This window comes from Canis lupus, chromosome 16, assembly GCF_048164855.1.
Source record: "Canis lupus baileyi chromosome 16, mCanLup2.hap1, whole genome shotgun sequence".
NCBI lineage: Eukaryota > Metazoa > Chordata > Mammalia > Carnivora > Canidae > Canis > Canis lupus.
Window position 1 is genome coordinate 35822926 of NC_132853.1, and position 19254 is coordinate 35842179.

The following is a 19254-nucleotide window of genomic DNA, read 5'->3' on the forward strand; positions in this document are numbered from 1 at the left end:
CAGAAAAGGCCTGTGAACATGGAGCTGGTGGGTGGGCTGGTGGGTGAGAGAGAACCTGTGGTCTAACCAGTGCATGATTCACCCCGAGAATCTCCTTTCCATATACACACCTGTCCTACCTGGGAGGAGATTCTGGAATCCCAGAAATACAAGGAGGGGAGGGGGATGGACAAGGGGAAGAAGGCCCCTTCTCTGGAATTACTCCCTGCACCAAATGTCTTTAAGCTGGAGTCATGTGAATACCAGTGGCGTCTGGGCCCCTCCAGTGGGGACAGGAAGGCAGCAGCATCTTTCTTAGAGTTTTAGCCAACATGCCATCTATAGTTTTTTTTTTAATATTTTATTTATTCATAGAGACACAGAGAGAGAGAGAGAGACAGAGACACAGGCAGAGGGAGAAGCAGGCTCCATGCAGAGAGCCTGACATGGGACTCGATCCAGGGTCTCCAGGATCACACCCTGGGCTGCAGGCAGCGCTAAACCGCTGCCCCACTGGGGCTGCCCTGCCATCTATAGTTTTAAGGGACTTTGCTGGGTGCTGTAGAGAACAGACTGCATCTTGCAGACCAAACCTGTCCCGGGTCCGACAGTTTGGATCACTTTAACAACAAGCACGGACTGAGGAAGGCAAGGCAACTGGCTGTAAAATGGGCACAGGAGGGCACAGTAAACCACAGAAGGAGCGAGGGAGACATGGGACCAACATGGAATAACCTTAATCTCACCAGATTCCATCATAGGTAAAGAGGTTCTTGAGATGTTCCTCAGGTAGAAGCTTCGGTGTCTGGTCATTCAGAGCAGAATGCGGGAGCTCTGGCATGATGCTATTGAATTCCACACTTCTGAACATAAATACAACAATGCCAAGTCCTAAGACTAAAACTGATATCTTGAGGAGCCACAGAAACTCAGACCTGTTGGAACATAAAAGAACAAATTCCGGGATCCCTGGGTGGCGCAGCGGTTTGGCACCTGCCTTTGGCCCAGGGCACGATCCTGGAGACCCGGGATCGAATCCCACATCGGGTTCCTGGTGCATGGAGCCTGCTTCTCCCTCTGCCTATGTCTCTGCCTCTCTCTCTCTCTGACTATCATAAATAAATAAAAAAAAAAAAAAAAAAAAAAAAAAAAAAAGAACAAATTCCATTAAAATCTTTTTTCTTGATCACATAATAAGTGATGTAATTATATAATATATGTGGAAATAACAACTTGAGGAAAAATGTGAAACCTTATATCTTATACTACTTACTAAAATTGATTTCTGATTTTAAAAAAGAGTAAAGGTATGCCTGGGTTGTTCAGGGGTTTAGAGCCTGCCTTCGGCCCAGGGCATGATCCTGGAGTCCCAGAATCAAGACCCGTATCGGGCTCCCTGTGAGGAATCTGCTTCTCCCTCTGCCTGTGTCTCTGTCTCTCTCTTTCTGTGTCTCTCATGAGTAAATAAATAAATAATATATTTTTTAAATTAAAAAAATAGAAAAGAGTAAAGAGGGGCACCTAGGTGGCTCAGTTGGTTAAGGGTCTGCCTTCAGCTGAGATCATGATCTCAGGGTCCTGATGGAGCCCAGCATTGGGCTCCCTGCTCAGCGGGTAGTCTGCTTCTCCCTCTCCTTCTATCTTTGCTCCCGACTCATGCTCTCTCTCTCTCTCAAATAAATAAATAAAATCTTTAAAAAAATTGCAAGGCAAAGAATGTGCAAAAACATCCCAAGGGGGAGAAAAAAGAAAGTAAGTTTTGCAATATTTATGTCAGCATAGTTGAATTCAAGGCCAGAAAAATGTATTAAATAGGACAAAAAAGATCACTTACAATGAGCAAATACATGACCCACAAAACAGATGTAGTGGTCATGAACTTTATCCACTAAATAATAGCATTAAAGTACAGAAAGCTGGGCCCCTGGGTGGCTGAGTCGTTTAAGCATCTGACTCTCGATCTCAGCTCAGGTCTTGATCTCAGTGATTTCAAGCCCCATATTGGGTGCCACGCTGGGAGTGGAGCCTACTTCAAAAAAAAAAAAAAAAAATCACAGAAAGAAAAAAGAAGGACAGAAGGATTACAAATACAAAGATAGTCATAGATTCCAACATTCTCACATCTAACACCTAACATTCTCACATCTCAGTGCTTCACAAATCAAGTTTCAAAAATATATAAAGCAGTAGAGCAACTAAATGATATAATTCATATTCTGTTAAAGAGCTCTTAGGAAACTTACAAAAAGTGGCCATGCAAAGAAAACTGTAATCAAGTAGAAATAGTTCAGATCATGTACTCTGTGCAATCAAAATGTAACCTAATGGGGGATCCCTGGGTGGCGCAGCGGTTTAGCGCCTGCCTTTGGCCCAGGGTGCGATCCTGAAGTCCTGGGATCGAGTCCCACGTTGGGCTCCTGGCATGGAGCCTGCTTCTCCCTCCTCCTGTGTCTCTGCCTCTCTCTCTCTCTCTCTCTCTGTCCATCATAAATAAATAAATAAATCTTTAAAAAAAAATGTAACCTAATGAAAAGCTCCCTTCCCCAACAACATGGAAATTTTAGAAAAACTTTCCAAAGCAGCTCAAGAGCATCAGAACAAGAATATAAAGATAATAAAGACACTACATTCCAGAACTATGTAACACACTAAAACTGTCCTGAAAGGAGAATTTGAAGTTTTAAATACCAATTTCTAATCACGAGGCATAAAGTTAATAAATTAAGCAACCGAAGAAACTTGAAGAAAGGACAAAAAAAACAAATCTAAAGAAAGCAGAAACAAGAACGTAATAACAATTCAAGGAGAAAGTGGTGAATTTGAGAAACCTAAAATGGAATAATTACTAAATCTAAGCAGTGAGTGGACAACTTTTGTGATACCTGCCTAGTTTCTAGCCCCCCCTTTTTAAGATTTATTTATCTATCTATCTATCTATCTATCTATCTATCTATCTATTTATTTATTTATTTATTTATTTATTTATTTGAGAGAGAACCAGAGAGCATAAGCAGGGGGAAGAGCAGAGGGAGGGGGGAGAGGCGGGCTCCCCAACAAGCAGGGAGCCTGACATGCGGCTCCATCCCATGACCCTAGAATCATGACCTGAGCTGAAGGCAGATGCTTAACTGACTGAACCACCCAGGCGCCCCTATAACCTTTCTTCTGTAAGACTTTTCTCCTGACCCACGAAGGTGACACCTAGGATCCTAGCTTCTTTGCACAGTACTCCCCTGGCCTTGTTATGGTAGATTGGACCAAGAGTGAACACCTTGTCTGAGCTGAGCCAATCAACCACAATTTCTTCCCCAGGAATCTGAAATCAGATCAGGTTATCCTGGACCCCTGAACAATGTTCATGTCATGAACATGAGATGACATTGAGCCCCACATCATGTTCCACATATTCCACTCAGCATGGAGTCTGCTTGGGATTCTCTCTCCCTCTCCCTCTGCCCCTCCCACTTGTTCTCTCTCTTTCTTTAAAATAAATCTTTAAAAAATCAAATCAAATTAAATCCATGAATCTAATGATACTTCAAAGGAAAAATTTAAGAGGTACATTTTTTAAAAAGATTTTTATGTATTTAATTGAGAGAGAGAGAGTAGAGGCAGAAGGAGAGAATCTCAAGCAGACTCCCCACTGAGTCTGGAGCCTGATGCAGGGCTCAATCTCATGACCCTGAGATCATGACCTGAGCTGAAACCAAGAGTCTGACACTTAATTAACTGAGCCACCCAGGAGCCCCAAGAGGTGCATTTTTAATTATAGAAAAATTCCAGGCAGATACAGAAAATAAAGAAAATAGTGAAATGAAGCTCCAGGTACACATCACCCATCTTCCACTCATGGACAAAATGGATTTAAAAAAAAATTTTTTTTAAAGATTTTATTTATTCATTCATAAGAATACACGGAGAGGAGAGAGCAAGAGAAAGAGAGGCAGAGACACAGGCAGAAGGAGAAGCAGTCTCCATGCAGGGAGCCCGACATGGGACTCGATCCCGGGTCTCCAGGGTCAGGCCCTGGGCCAACGGCGGCGCTAAACCGCTGAGCCACCCGGGCTGCCCGACAAAATGGATTTTTTAAAAAGATTTTATTTATAGGACACCTGGGTGGCTCAGCAGTTGAGCATCTGTCTTTGGCTGGAGGGCCTGATCCCGGGATCCAGGGATCGAGTCCTCCACTGGGCTCCTCATGGGGAGCCTGCTTCTCCTTCTGCGTCTCTGCTTCTCTCTCTATGTCTCTTATGAACAACAACAACAAAAAAAATCTAAAAAAAAAAAAAAAAAAAAAAAAGCTTCTTTTGTGAGCTCACAGTAGCAGCAGCCAAGAATACAAGAATAACAATCTTTCATACACACGTCTACCAACTCTCTTTGTGGTTGTCCTCCAGAAAATGGATGCTTCTGGATTCTTGTAAGTTCCAATTCATTCACTTGTGCCAAGGCTGGTTTGTGACTTTCTCTGGTCCTTTTTTGAGCCTTTACTTCTCTGGCTTGTCCCCCAGGTGTGCCAATTCCAATAATAAATTTCTCATTCTCTAATATTCATAGTAGTTCTGTTTCCTTGACTGAGGCTTGGCGGATACAGAATTTCTTCCAAACATCACCCCTGCCACACATGCACACAATACTGCTATCACAACTAAACGTTGAACATTCTTTAATACTATCAAATGTCCACAGGGTTTGTTTGTTTGTTTAGATTTTATTTATTTATTCATGAGAGACACACACAGAGAGGCAGAGACATAGGAAGAGGGAGGAGAAGCAGGCTCCATGCAGGGAGCCTGATGTGGGACTCTATCCTGGAACTCCTGGATCATGCCCTGAGCAGAAGGCACTCAACTGCTGAGCCACTCAGGTGTTACTGTCCACAGGGTTTAAATCTCCCCATTGCCCTTTTTTTTTTTTTTTTTTTTAAGGATAAAATCAAGATCCAAAGAAGGTCCATACATTGACTGACATGTCTCCTGCTTAGGAGACCTTTTAATACATAGGTTTCCCTGCCTTTTATTTTTCTTGCAACTTAACTTGTTGAAGAATCCGTGTTGTTTATCCTATACAATCTAGGTTTTCCATAACTGAATTTATCAGGCCCCTGGAGTCATGTTCCTTTGTCCCCTCTTTTTCTATAAATTTGTAGTTAGATCAAGAGGCTTGTCAGATTCCAGCTTGCCTTTCTGAGAAAATTACTTCATAGGTAGGTGATGGTGTGTGCCCCTCCATCAAAGAGGCAGGGCACAGAATATCTCATCATCTCTTTTTGGGGGATATTAGCAGCCATTCAATGATGATTGCCTGACTTAGTGGTTCTTGATATTTTTGCTCTTAGGACTACTTTACCATTTTATTTATTTATTTATTTATTTATTTATTTATTTATTTATTTATTTATAAGATTTTATTTATTCATGACAGAGAGAGAGGCAGAGACGCAGGCAGAGGGAGAAACAGGCTCCCTGCAGGGAGTCCGAAGTGGGACTCAATCCCAGGATCCCAGGATCCCAGGATCCCAGGATCACGACCTGAGCCAAAGGCAGATGCTCAACCCCTGAGCCACTCAGGTACCCCTCCACTGTATTTATTTGAGAGAGAGAGAGAGAGAGAGAGAAAGAGAGAGAGTGCACCAGTGGGGGGAAGGACAGAGGGAGAGAGAGAATCCCAAGTAGATGCTGTGCTGAGTGCAGAGTCCAACATGGAGCTTGATCTCACACTCTGAGATCACCAGCTAAGCCAAAATCAAGATCCACCCGGGTGCCCCCACTTCACAATTTTAAAAATTCCTAAGGACCCCAAGAGCTTTGTTTCTGTGGTTTCATCTATCAATGCTTACCACTTTGGAAATTAAATTAGAAAAAATTTTAAGTATTTACTCACTTAACAGAATAATGAACCAAATACATGTTAACATATTTTTGCAAAAAACTACATTTTTCAAAACAAAAAGAAGTGATAAGTATAACATTTTAAGATTTTTGCGTATCTTTGTAATGTCTAGCTTAATAGAAGAAAAATGAATTCTCATATTTGTTTATGCATTCAGTGTTTTACGTTGTTGGTTGGAGTATATGAAGGAAATACAGCCTCAGATATGTAGTTGGAAAAGAGAGAAATATTTTACTTTTTCAGATAATTGTGGCTATTCATCTCAATACACACCAAAAATCCAGACCAAAAATCCAGAAGTTTCTTAAAAGGTTAGTAATCATGATGTGGAACTTGAAACCGTATCAGTGATTGTTTTGTGCTCTGTTACATTAAAATCCATTGATCTAACTTGCACTTTGAATCGATCTTTTACTCATGTATGATTTTATAGCATTGTGCATTAGTCATATGGAAAATATTGGTGCTCTGAGTTATGCTGGGTCTTCCAAATGTTAATGCATTTCATTATGCAATGTCAAGAATCCACATTCATTAATATCAACACCAACCTCATTGGAGAAGTCTCTACATGTTGAGAAGCTGTCAAGCTCATTGAAACGGAAAGAAGTACAAAGTTCTAATTTTTTAATTAAAATTTTCTATTTTTAATAATTGTTGGCTCCAGGTAGAAGGTGTATGAGTACTCGTGGTAACTTTCTTTTTTTTTTTTTTTTAAGATTTTATTTATTTATTCATGAGAGAGAGAGAGAGAAAGAGAGAGAGAGAGAGAGGGAGGGAGAGGCAGAGACACAGGCAGAGGGAGAAGCAGGGAACCCAATGTGGAACTTGATCCCGGGGCTCCAGGATCACACCCTGAGCTGAAGGCAGACACTCAACCATTGAGCCACTCAGGCATTCCCTCATGGTAACTTTCTTTCAAGTTTTCTTCAGTTGACAATTTTAAAAATAAGAGTTTGGGATTTATAAACGAAAACTCCTCAGGTAAGGAGTGGCTCAGTTGGTTAAGTGTCTGATTCTTGGGATCCCTGGGTGGCGCAGCGGTTTAGCGCCTGCCTTTGGCCCAGGGCAGGATCCTGGAGACCCGGGATCGAATCCCACATCGGGCTCCCGGTGCATGGAGCCTGCTTCTCCCTCTGCCTGTGTCTCTGCCTCTCTCTCTCTCTCTGTGTGGCTATCATAAATAAATAAAAATTAAAAAAAAAAAAGTATATTCTGAACATTAAAAAAAAAAAAAAAAGTGTCTGATTCTTGGTTTCAGCTCAGGTCATGATCTCAGGGTCCTGGGATTGAGCCCAAGTTGGGCTCTGTGTTCAGCATGGAATCTGCTGGAGGTTCTCTCACTTCTGCTCCCTCTGCTCCTCCCCACCCTCCACATGCACACATGCTCTCCCTCAAAATAAAATAAAATCTGGGCAGCCCGGGTGGCTCAGCAGTTTAGCGCCGCCTTCAGCCCAGGTCCTGATCCTGGAGACCCAGGATCTAGTCCCATGTTGGGCTCCCTGCATGGAGCCTGCTTCTCCCTCTGCCTGTGTCTCTGCCTCTCTCTCTCTCTCTGTGTCTCTCATGAATAAATAAAAATTTTTTTTAAAAAATATTTTTTTTTGTTTTTGTTTGTTTGTTTTTAGAGATCTGAAGTGATTTCACTTTTATTTCCTTCACTTTAAGCCAATCATGAAATCTCACAGTGATTTCTGGGGTGGGGGCAGAAGGATGGTGGTATGTGGTATGTGGGGGCCCGAGGCCGGGCAGGCCAGGCAGGGCTCACTGAGGCAGCTGCAGGAGCACAGACTGCCCAGCCGGCAGGTAGGTGATGTTCCGAGAGCGTGACAGCTGGTACGCGATGTCCTCTGCAGCCTCCAGCTTGCGCAGCTCCATGAGGCCGTCGCCTGCTGTGGCGAGCGAGTTGGCCATCAGCTCAGCTGCCTGGAGCCGCCCTTGGCGGAGATGATGGCCTCCTTCTTCTGCTGCTCAGCCTTTTCCACCACAAATCTGGCTCTCTCTGCTTCCTGCTGAGCCACCTGTTTGGCTTCTACTGCTTCTGTGAACTCCTTCCCAAAGGTCAGATGCATCAAAGACACGTCATCCAGGATGAGCCCAAAGGTTGCTGCTCGCTCTGTTAGGTCATCGCTCACCTGTCTGGAGACCAGCTCTCTCTGGGTGATCAGTTCTCCAGCATCAAAGCGAGCCTGGTTCCAAAGAAGGGCAGAGGAGCCAGTCAGGATGATGACGAAGCAGAAAGGCCAGGAAAAGTACTGCATGCCACATGCCAACCTACCCACTGCCACACTCTTCCTGCCACCTATCTCTTAGGGTCTGGGCTCTAGGCTCCAGGCTGAGGCCCTGTCACTCACCACCACTGACTTGAGGATCTCTGTAGTGATAGACGGTAGCACCCGCTCATCATAGTCCTCCCCAATGCTGGTGAAGATGCGAGGAAGCTGGCTGGCCACTGGTCGGAAAAGGATGCGCAGGGTGATGTTGACATTCTGTAAATCTTTGCTACCAGTGATTACTGGTACATTTCGTGGTCGAGAGCAGCAATCAAAGATAATAGGCTTCTATACCCAAGGGATGAGAAAGTGAGTCCCTTCTCCTACCACAATGTCCTGTACTCCACGGAACCGGTCAAAGATGACAGCTCTGTGGCCAGCATCCACATTATACAAGGCAGAGTTCACCACTCCTCCTGCAACAGCTAAGGCCGGGCTGCACTTGCCAATGGACCCAAACACTTTGACAGCCATATCTCCTTCTGCTGGACCCACTCATACCTGCTTCCACTCCGACCTCCACATTAATTCCCCAGCCTAAATAAAGTCTTTTAAAAAATATTTTAAAAAATTCCTCAGGTAAAAATAAGTGGCTCCTTTAAGAACAGATGTATCCTTTCTTAACCTGGTACAGATTTACATTTCATTTTTTTGGATTTTTATTTTATTTTATTTTATTTTATTTTATTTTATTTTATTTTATTTTAAGTAGGCTCCATGCCCAGCATGGAGCCCAACTTGGGATTTGAACTCATGACCTTAAGATCAGGATCTAAGCTGAGATCAAGAGTAGGATGTTTATCCAACTGACACACCCAGGTGTTCCAAGATTTACATTTCAAACAAAAAATCAGTAAATGTTTAATGATGAAACACTGGAAAATTCTACTATAGCTAGGAACTTGTACCTACTGCTGGGGGCACCTGGGTGGCTCAGCCAGTTGAGCATCTGCCTTTGACTTAGGTCATGATCCTGGGATCTTGGGATCCAGCCCCACATTGGGCTCCCTGCTCAGCAGGAAGTCTGCTTCTCCCTCCCTCTGCCTCTCTGCTCACTCATGTTCTCTCTCTCTCTCTCTCTCTCAAATAAATAATATCTTTTTTTAAAAAAGAATATCCACTGCTATTATTTAACATTGTTATGAAAGTCCTAATCAGCCCAGTAAGATTAGCTTATGGGTTAAAAAAGATGTGTGACAGAAAGGGAAATAAAAGTATCATTATTTACAGATGAAATAATTGCGTACTTGAAAAACTATAATGTATTAAATGAAAAACTATTGGAAATAGTGAGATTGTAGTAGGTTGCAGGTAGCTAGGTGAAAAATAAATATTTCTCAAAAATAATCATTAGAGGGGCACCTGGTTGGCTCAGTTGGTAGAGTGTGCAACTCTTGATTTGGGGATTGTAAATTCAATCCCCACAATAGGTGTAGAGATTACTTAAAAATAAAATCTTTTCAAGAAAAAAATCAATAAAGGGATACCGGGGTGGCTCAGCAGTTGAGCATCTGCCTTCAGCTCAGGGCATGATCCGGGATCTGGGATGGAGTCCCACATCGGGCTCCTCACATGGAGCCTGATTCTCTCTCTGCCTATGTCTCTGCCTCTCTCTCTCTCTGTGTGTCTCTCATGAATAAATAAATAAAAATCTTTAAAAAAAGTTAATAAAAAATAAAAATAATTATTGTAGTTATCATCTAATGACCGACCACTCACTATGTTCTAAACCTCTGCTGAGAGCTTTGTGTGCATTATCGCACTTAATTCGCAGAACAACATAATGAGAGAGGTTGCATTACTCCACCCAGTGCCTAGCTGAGGCTGCAAGAGGAAAAGTAACTTTTTTTTTTTAAAGATTTTATTTATTTATTCATGAGAGACACAGAGACACAGGTAGAGGGAGAAGCAGGCTCCACGTGGGGAGCCCGATGTGGGACTCGATCCTGGGCCAAAGGCAGATGCCCAACCGCTGAGCCACCCAGGCGTCCCAGGAAAAGTAACTTGTGTAATCAGTGATGGATGCAGGAAACCAGACCACACTTCTAAAAGCTACACTAAGCAGTTTTCTAAATGCCAGTGACAATGGGTCAAACATAATGAAAGAAGAGATCTGGTTCCAATTAACAACATGAAAGTATAGAATACCCAGGCAAAGACGTGTGAGACCAGATATGGCAAAGACTCTGAAGGTGGCCCATGCGATCCTGGTCTCCTGGTCCTATCTGGATACTTGGGAAAATCCTGAAATCATGCAATCTTGAGTTGTGAATCTTCTTTAAATCTATTCCCATGCCAGAATCTTATCAACAACCAAGACAAAAAAAAAATGTTTTAAGATTTTTATTTTTTTATTTTTTTTTTTAATTTTTATTTATTTATTTATGATAGTCACAGAGAGAGAGAGAGGCAGAGACACAGGCAGAGGGAGAAGCAGGCTCCATGCACCGGGAGCCCGATGTGGGATTCGATCCTGGGTCTCCAGGATCGCGCCTTGGGCCAAAGGCAGGCGCTAAACCGCTGCGCCACCCAGGGATCCCAAGATTTTTATTTTTAAGTCATCTCTACACACAACATGGGGCTGAAACCCATAAATGCCCAGATCAACAGTCATAAGCTCTACCGACTGACCAGCTAGGCAGCCCAACATCCAAAAAATATAGAGGTTAAGTACCAAAATACCCAGCACAATACTTATATATTTTTAGTGTCTTATAGATTAAAATCTCAGGAACCATGAACACTCTCATCCGATGTGAACACTCATCCGTCAGCTTTATGCAACCGCTGATTTTTGTTGGATTTTAATCAAGTCTTACAGTGATTTTTTTTTTTTTTTTGCCTTTCTATAAATCTCATTTTGTGCTGTAATAGAAAACCTCCATTTGGGGCACTGGGTGGCTCAGTTGGTAAAGTGTCTGCCTTGGGCTCAGGTCATGATCTCTGGGTCCTGGGATCAAGCCCCAGGTCTGGCTCCCTTCTCAGCGGGGAGTCTACTTCTCCCTCTCCCTCTGCCCTTCCCCCTACTTGTCCTCTCTCTCTCAAATAAATAGATAAAAATCTTAAAAAAAAAAAAAAAGAAAACCTCCATTTGGAAACTCTGCATTGTAAAGAAGCACAACTGTAAAGTCTTCGGAAAAAAGTTGTACAGTTCATTGATTGTTTGCATATGGTGTGCAATTTAACTGCGAAAGCCTGAAAACAAATGAGAGGGCTCTTCATATTTTTAATAAAAGGTTGTTTTTGTCTTGTGCAGAACATGTAGAATATATCCTTTAACTTAGTAACTATTTTGTAAAAGGCAGTGATACTTTGTTATTGAAACTAAAATGAATTTTAAATTATAAAATTTCTGAACAACTCATAATTTTTATATACCTATCAGTTGTTCACCACTTTTTTTGAAGTGTGATATTTTTTCTTTTCTTCCCAATCTCTCCTTTAAAAAAAAGGAAGTGAGTTTCTACCAATGAATTGAGCAGAAGTCTAATATATAACAGGTTTCACCCACTCTTTGAAACGAGAGTGATCCTATGAGACCTTTCATAAGGCTTTGAAATGGTACAAAGCAAAGAGGCAATTACCATGAATGAATTTATACGGAAAAATTTTCAGTGTTCTCAGATCTCCAAACTACACTTAGGCTTTTTTGATACCTTAGGAACATCTTGCTAACGGATGCACAAAAGAAATGGAGATAATACAGGTGCTCGCATACAGTGCAAAGCTCCGTTGGCTTGATGTTGAGATGCTGAGTGTAGTTCCCAGGAAAGATGCTTGGTGGCGCCACTGTGGCTGCTCAGGGTGCGCGCCGCCTCTCTACAGAGGGCTTGCAAACCATATGGAGAGCGCTTTTTTTGCTTTTCACCCTTTTTTTCGCTTTTCATCTTTTTTCACAAAAGCAAAAATTCTCTTTGGATTTCTTTTCGTTAACAAAAGAGTAAGTACTAATGTAGGTCTTTCATCAAAGCCAGGTAGCATAACATGAACCTGCAAAAAACAGGAGATGGCCTGCGTATGCCTTCTGAGCTGTGTTACCTAATTTTTAGATACTTGATAATTTGTTTTATTATGGTAATTTTTGTTTTATTACTTGATAATCCGTTTATTAAAAAATTATATACGTTAATATTAGTTCAATTATATATTTCTGTTGTCTGGGAATGTATGTTACAGTTCTTTTTTTAAAGATTTACTTATTTATTTTTATTTATGATAGATACAGAGAGAGAGAAAGAGGCAGAGACACAGGAGGAGGGAGAAGCAGGCCCCATGCTGGGAGCTCAACGTGGGACTCCATCCCAGGACTCCAGGACCACGCCCTGGGCCAAAGGCAGGCGCCAAACCACTGAGCCACCCAGGGAACCTCCCCCACCCCTTTTTTTTAAAAGATTTTATTTATCCATTCATGCAAGACAGAGGCAGAAACATAGGCAGAGGGAGAAGCAGGCTCCCTACTGGGAGCCCATTGTGGAACTTGATCCCAGAACCCCGGGATCATGCCCTGGGCCAAAGGCAGACACTCAACCACTGAGCCACCCAGGTGCCCTATGTTATAGTTCTTTGGGAGAAATAATTTGTCTCATGTTCACCAGCTTGAAAAACCCTCGTGTGAGAGTTCAAATATCTAAATAAATATTGAAATGCATATATTATTTTAAAGATTTTATTTATTTATTCATGAGAGTCTCTCTGTGTCTCTCATGAATAAATAAGATCTTTAAAAAAAACAAAAACCAAAAAAACTAAGACCTTATTGGATTGGATACACCCAGACTGCCCAACATGTCTTTTTTTTTTTAAAGATTTTTATTAGTTATTTATGAGACAGAGAGAGAGAGAGAGAGAGAGAGAGGCAGAGACACAGGCAGTGGGAGAAGCAGGCTCCACACAGGGAGCCCGATGTGGGACTCAATCCCGGGTCTTCAGGATCATGCCCTGGGCTGAAGGTGGCACTAAACCACTGAACCACCCAGGCTGCCCACCAACATATCTATTTAAAGTGTGTAGTCACAGAGTCACAGAAAAAAATATCTGAAATGATATACACCAAGTTGTTAATTATAGTCAATGTGAATAATCAGATTACAGTGAGGAATTTTTCAATCAACATGTTCTTTTTTCTTTTTTAAGATTTTATTTATTTGAGAAAGATAGAGAAAGATAGTGATGTACAGCTCAATCCCAGGACCCTGGGATCATGACTTGAGCCGAAGGCAGACGCTTAATCGACTGAGACACCCAGGTACTGCTAATCAAGATGTTCTTATATCAACATATTCCTATACTCTCTCTTACTTTTTGCAGTGATCAAGAATTAATTTTGTGGGGATGCCTGGGTAGACACACATGCAGAAAATTAGTGTTTACTTCTCTTACTCAGGTTGGGCCATGTGATCAGACCTCTCTCAACTTTGGGGTTCTGATTTACAGAACCTGGTTCCAGCTAGGGACAGCATTTGTGATGCAGTCACAAATAGGAACTGTTTGGTAGGAGATTACCAGTAAAATACTAAGCAGCTGAATTTTTATCCAGTAACGACAAGTGTTCTACAATGATGCAACTACACTGTTCGTGTCACTAAGTGGGAACTGCTTAAAATTATAATCCTACGAGTCTGCTATTCTGGTTGGAGCAAATTTGAAAAACATTCAAGAAATTGCCAAATGCAATTTATGAAGTCAGTGAGAGATAAGGAAATGAGTCAGTCATCTGGATCAGCTGGTGGCAACTTGTCCCTTCAAGTCAGGTGAAATAACTTAACCCTGCCAAGCAGTGCTCCTATGCCAGGTGCAGAACTTTGGGACCATGCAGAAACTGCAGGAGTGGCTTGGGATCTCTCTCTCTGTGATAAATAAATAAATAAATAAATAAATAAATAAATAAATAAAATCTTTTAAAAAATAAATAAAATATCTACTCAGTGAAACACACCACTGAAATAAAAATAGTAATATTGGACTACTGAAATGGTTCCTAACAAATAGGAGAGTAAAGATTTAATCTTAATTCACTAATGCAAAAAACTTTAAGACACCAATTAATAAGTGGACACAGAATATGAAAAATTGACCCAGGAAGAGGTATATCTACTGGCAAACACATAGGAAAATATTTGTTCTCACTGGAAGTTAATAATATTAAAATTAAAATAACTTTGAAATAGGATTTTATGCCTATTAACAACCAAATAAGTTCTGGTGAGATTTTAGGCAAAAGTGGTATATACACACTGCTTTTGCATACCATGGTTGGGAATTTGGGGTTGCAAATATCAGAAACCCATTCAAGTTATATACATAATAACTATGAATTACTATATACAATTGACAAAATAGAACAACACAGATTTAAACTGTGTGAGTCCACTTACATGCAGATTTTTCTCAATAAATATATTAGAAAATATTTTGGAGATCCGCCACAATTTGAAAAACTTGGAGACAAACTGTAGCTTAAAAATACCAAAAAAGTGGGACGCCTGGTTGGCTCAGTGGTTGAGCGCCTGCCTTTGGCTCAGGGCGTGATCCTGGAGTCCCAGGATTGAGTCCCACATCCGGCTTCCTGCATGGAGTCTGCTTCTCCCTCTGCCTGTGTCTCTGTCTCTCTCTGTGTGTCTCTCATGAATAAATAAATAAAATCTTAACAACAACAAAAAATACAAGAAGAGAAAAAAGAAGAGGTTAGGTATTCTTTAAGAATACATATATAACATATACATAGACTGTAGACATAGACACATCAACAGGAGACTACTAGTACTTAAGTTTTGGGGGAGTCAAAAGAGATACGTGGATTTTTCAAGGTGCAGGAGTTATGGGCAGGGGAGTCAGTGTGCATAATCCCTGTTTTGTTTCAGGATCAACTGTAATTCTATAGTAATAATGATTAATTGTTTCACAATATTATTAGGAGTACAAATAATATCAGCTCTATTTTCTTGAGCTCAATTAAAATTAGCTATACCCTATCCTTGCTGCAAGAGTCCAAAACCAGTCTCATGGAGTTTCCACTTCCTCTACTGGCTCATCTAAGAGCCTTACCGGCAAGAGGGCCTTCTGCCTCCAGTACGAGCAGGCTGAGCAATTCAGACCAACTTTCCCACTGTTGACAACTGGAACAGCTGAACCAAAAGCAAAACCAAAAACCTGTCTGCTTGAAGGACTCAGATGGCTACCAAGGTAGTGAATTACAGGGGGAGGATTGGACGATGGGTAATGGAGGCTAAGGAATGAGGTTGCTTTTCCTCTGATGTGTTTACCAATTCCTAAGGGGGCAGCTGAGAGGCTGAGCATGCTTTTCTCAGCCTTTTATGATTAGGGGAATAAATATTAGAGCCCAAGATCCACTACTGGTGGAGGTAGGGTTGGGGTTCCCAGGAGAATCCCTTCTCTTTGCTTTGGAGCTTCAGTGGACTACTCCAGGAAAAGGGGTAAAGCTGAAACAGGCTTGGCCGCTAGGCTGCCCAACATCTCTTGGGAATTGAACTGAGGCAATCACATTTTGCCAATGCTCCCGGAGTCTAGCAGAACCAAACATAAACTGTCATTTCTGGAGGCAGCCTACATCTCAGATTATTTCCACAAGCTATTTTGTAAAGACAATATTTAGCACATATGGAGATCACATTTTTAAAAAGATTTTATTTATTTATTCATGAGAGAAACAGAGAGAGAGGCAGAAACACAGGCAGAAGAAGAAGCAGGCTCCATGCAGGGAGCCTGACATGGGACTCGATCCCATGTCTCCAGGATCACGCCCTGGACTGAAAGCGGCACCAAACTGCTGAGCCACCCAGGCATCCTGGAGATCACATTTTTTAGATGAGGCAACACCCAGCTCAAACCAAACCAGACACGAGGCTTGATTTGGAATTCTCAGACATATTGTAAACTTAGTAGTATTGCAAAGCTGGAGAATTGTAAATTAATGATTTGAGTATTTCTTTTTTTTTTTAAGATTTTATTTATTTATTTATAGAAACAGAGAGAGAGGCAGAGACACAGGCAGAGGGAGAAGCAGGCACCATACAGAGAGCCTGACATGAGACTCGATCCCGGGTGTTCAGGATCACGCCCTGGGCAGCAGGCGGCGCTAAACCGCTGTGCCACTGGGGCTGCCCCCCCCTTTTAAGATTTTTTATATATTTATTCATGAGAGGCACAAAGAGAGAGGCAGAGACATAGGCTGAGAGAGAAGCAGGCTCCCTGCCCGATGTGGGACTCGATCCCAGATCCCGGGATCATGCCCTGGGCCAAAGGCAGATGCTCAATCGCTGAGCCACCCAGGCATCCCTTGAGTATTTCAACACAGAATTGAAGAGTACAAAAAAGACCCAGATGGAAATTTTTTTTTTTTTATGATAGTCACAGAGAGAGAGAGAGAGAGAGAGAGAGGCAGAGACACAGGCAGAGGGAGAAGCAGGCTCCATGCACCGAGAGCCCGATGTGGGATTCGATCCCGGGTCTCCAGGATCACGCCCTGGGCCAAAGGCAGGAGCTAACCCGCTGCGCCACCCAGGGATCCCCCAGATGGAAATTTTTGAAGTAAAAAATAAAATAACAGTTTTGATGGCTTAGTGGTTAAATTTAACAATTAGACAAGACTAGAAGACAAAGCAGAAGGCAACCACCAAAATGAAAGGTGGAAGAAGAAAGGATTTTCAATTACCTGAAAGGAGCACCTGGCTGGCTCAGTTAGTAGAGCATGTGACTCTTTTTTTTTTTTTTTTTAAGATTTTATTTATTTATTCATGAGAGACACACACAGAGAGAGACAGGCAGAGGGAGAAGCAGGCTCCATGCAGGGAGCCCACGGTGGGACTGGAGCCCACGGTGGGACTCGATCCCAGGACTCCAGGATCATGCCCTGGGCGGAAGGCAGGCGCTAAACTGCTGAGCCACCCAGGCATCCCCCCGAGCATGTGACTCTTGATCTTAGGGTTGTGGGTTCAAGCCCTACATTGGATGTAGAGATTACTTAAAAAACCAAAATCTTCCTGAAAAATAAATAACTGGAAAGAAATAAGGATATAGAGGATGCAGCAAGTATAGGAGGAGAGGATGGAGTAGAGTAATATTTGAAGAAAAGATGGTTAAAAACGTTCAAAACTAATGAGAGACCTCATTGCATGCTTTCCAGAAGTTCTACAAGCCACAGGCAGGGAAATGTTAAAATAAATACACACCGAACGACATCAAAGCAAAAATGCCGAAAATTAAAGGAGACCAATCTTTTAAAAGCAGCCAGAGAAGAAAAGATTACGTTCAAAAGAGGTTGCTAGCTGACTTTCCCAGAGGATACATGGGAAGCCAGAGACATTGAAATACCTTCCGCACCAGAAAAAAAATTCAAGGATGAAGGTGAGACAACATTTTCAGACGAACAGCATTTGAAGGAACTTGTCACTAGCAAAGGAACAACAGCAAACACGCTGTCCTAGGTGGGAGGTCATAAGGAAAGGTTGAAGAGAAATCAAAATGGCAAATAAGTGGGTAAATCCAGGTAATTACTGACTACATAAAGTAATAATACTGTTTTGTATACCATAGAACCAAAAAAAAAAAAAAAAAAAAGAAAGAAAAAGAAAAAGAAAAAAAGAGAAAGAAAAAGAAAGCAAAATAAGTCAGGAAAGGCAGTAAACAGATTAAAAGTATTTCGAAGTGTTTGCATTACCCAGGAAAAGGATTAAAAATACCATGTAATTTTATTTTATTTAAAGATTTTATTTATTTATTCATGAGAGACACACAGAGAGAGGCAGAGACATAGGCAGAGGGAGAAGCAGGCTCCCTGTGGGGAGTCCAGTATGGGACTTGATCCCCAGACCCCAGGATCACAACCTGAGCCAAAGGCAGACACCTAACCGCTGAGCTGCCCAGGCGTCCCTGAAGTAGATTTTATTTCATTTTTTAAAAGATTGTATTTATTCATGAGAGACACAGAGAGAGAGACAGAGAGAGGCAGAGACACAGGCAGAGGGAGAAGCAGGCTCCATGCAGGGAGCCCGACGTGGGACTTGATCCCGGGTCTCCAGGACCAGGCCCTGGGCTGAAGGCAGCGCTAAACCGCTGAGCAACCAGGGCTGCCCACCTGAAGTAGATTTTATTTTATTTTATTTTATTTTATTTTATTTTATTTTATTTTATTTTATTTTATTTTATTTTTATTTATTTTTGACAGTCACACACAGAGAGAGAGAGAGAGAGAGGCAGAGACACAGGCAGAGGGAGAAGCAGGCTCCATGCACTGGGAGCCCGAAGTGGGATTCGATCCTGGGTCTCCAGGATCGCGCCCTGGGCCAAAGGCAGGCGCTAAACCGCTGTGCCACCCAGGGATCCCCCTGAAGTAGATTTTAAAGACAAAAAAACCAAACCACAGATACTTCAAAGTTGTAAAATATTCAGTTCACAAGAAGAAATTCCTTTTCCTAATATCAGTGTCCCAAAATATATAAAAGAAAATACTGAAAGCATTACAAGAAAAAATAGACAAATCAACAATCACAGTGAGAGATTTTAACATACTATCCTCCCTAGCCATTAGAGCAAACAAACAAGAAATTAGCAACCATTCAGATTATATGAACCAATCATCAAACTTGATACAAAAAACATACAGAATATTACATGCAGAATACACATTCCTTTCATACATACACAAAACCTCATGAATGTTGGATCAGGAATGAAGTCTAAAATTTCAAAGAATTGGTGTTATTCTGTATGTTGGCAAATTGAACACCAATAAAAAATAAGTTTATTATTAAAAAAATAATAAAAAATAAAATAAAATTTCAAAGAATTGGGGGATCCCTGGGTGGCTCAGTGGTTTAGCGCCTGCCTTTGGCCCAGGGCGCAATCCTGGAGTCCCGGGATCGAGTCCTGCATCGGGCTCCCGACATGGAGCCTGCTTCTCCCTCTGCCTGTGTCTCTGCGCCCCCCCCCCGTGTCTATCATAAATAAATAAATAAATAAATAAATAAATAAATAAATAAATAAATCTTTAAAAATAAATAAAATTTCAAAGAATTTAAATAATCAAGAATCTATTTTCTGGCCCCCATGCAATTAAGCTAGCAGCAAAATTAAAAATGTAACTAGAGGGCAG

The 19254-nt window shown here is 41.7% G+C and overlaps 1 protein-coding gene and 1 pseudogene across 1 annotated transcript in view; both read right to left on the reverse strand.

Moving 5' to 3' along the window:
• The window catches only part of B4GALNT2 (beta-1,4-N-acetyl-galactosaminyltransferase 2 (SID blood group)), a 51993-nt gene that overhangs the window by 27628 nt on the left and 5111 nt on the right, over positions 1-19254 (reverse strand). Inside the window, exon 2 of the mRNA XM_072780155.1 lies at positions 726-914. Coding sequence (XP_072636256.1) covers positions 726-914 — 189 coding nt within the window. The remainder of the gene's footprint in view (positions 1-725; positions 915-19254) is intronic.
• LOC140607497 (prohibitin 1-like) lies at positions 7582-8660 on the reverse strand (annotated as a pseudogene).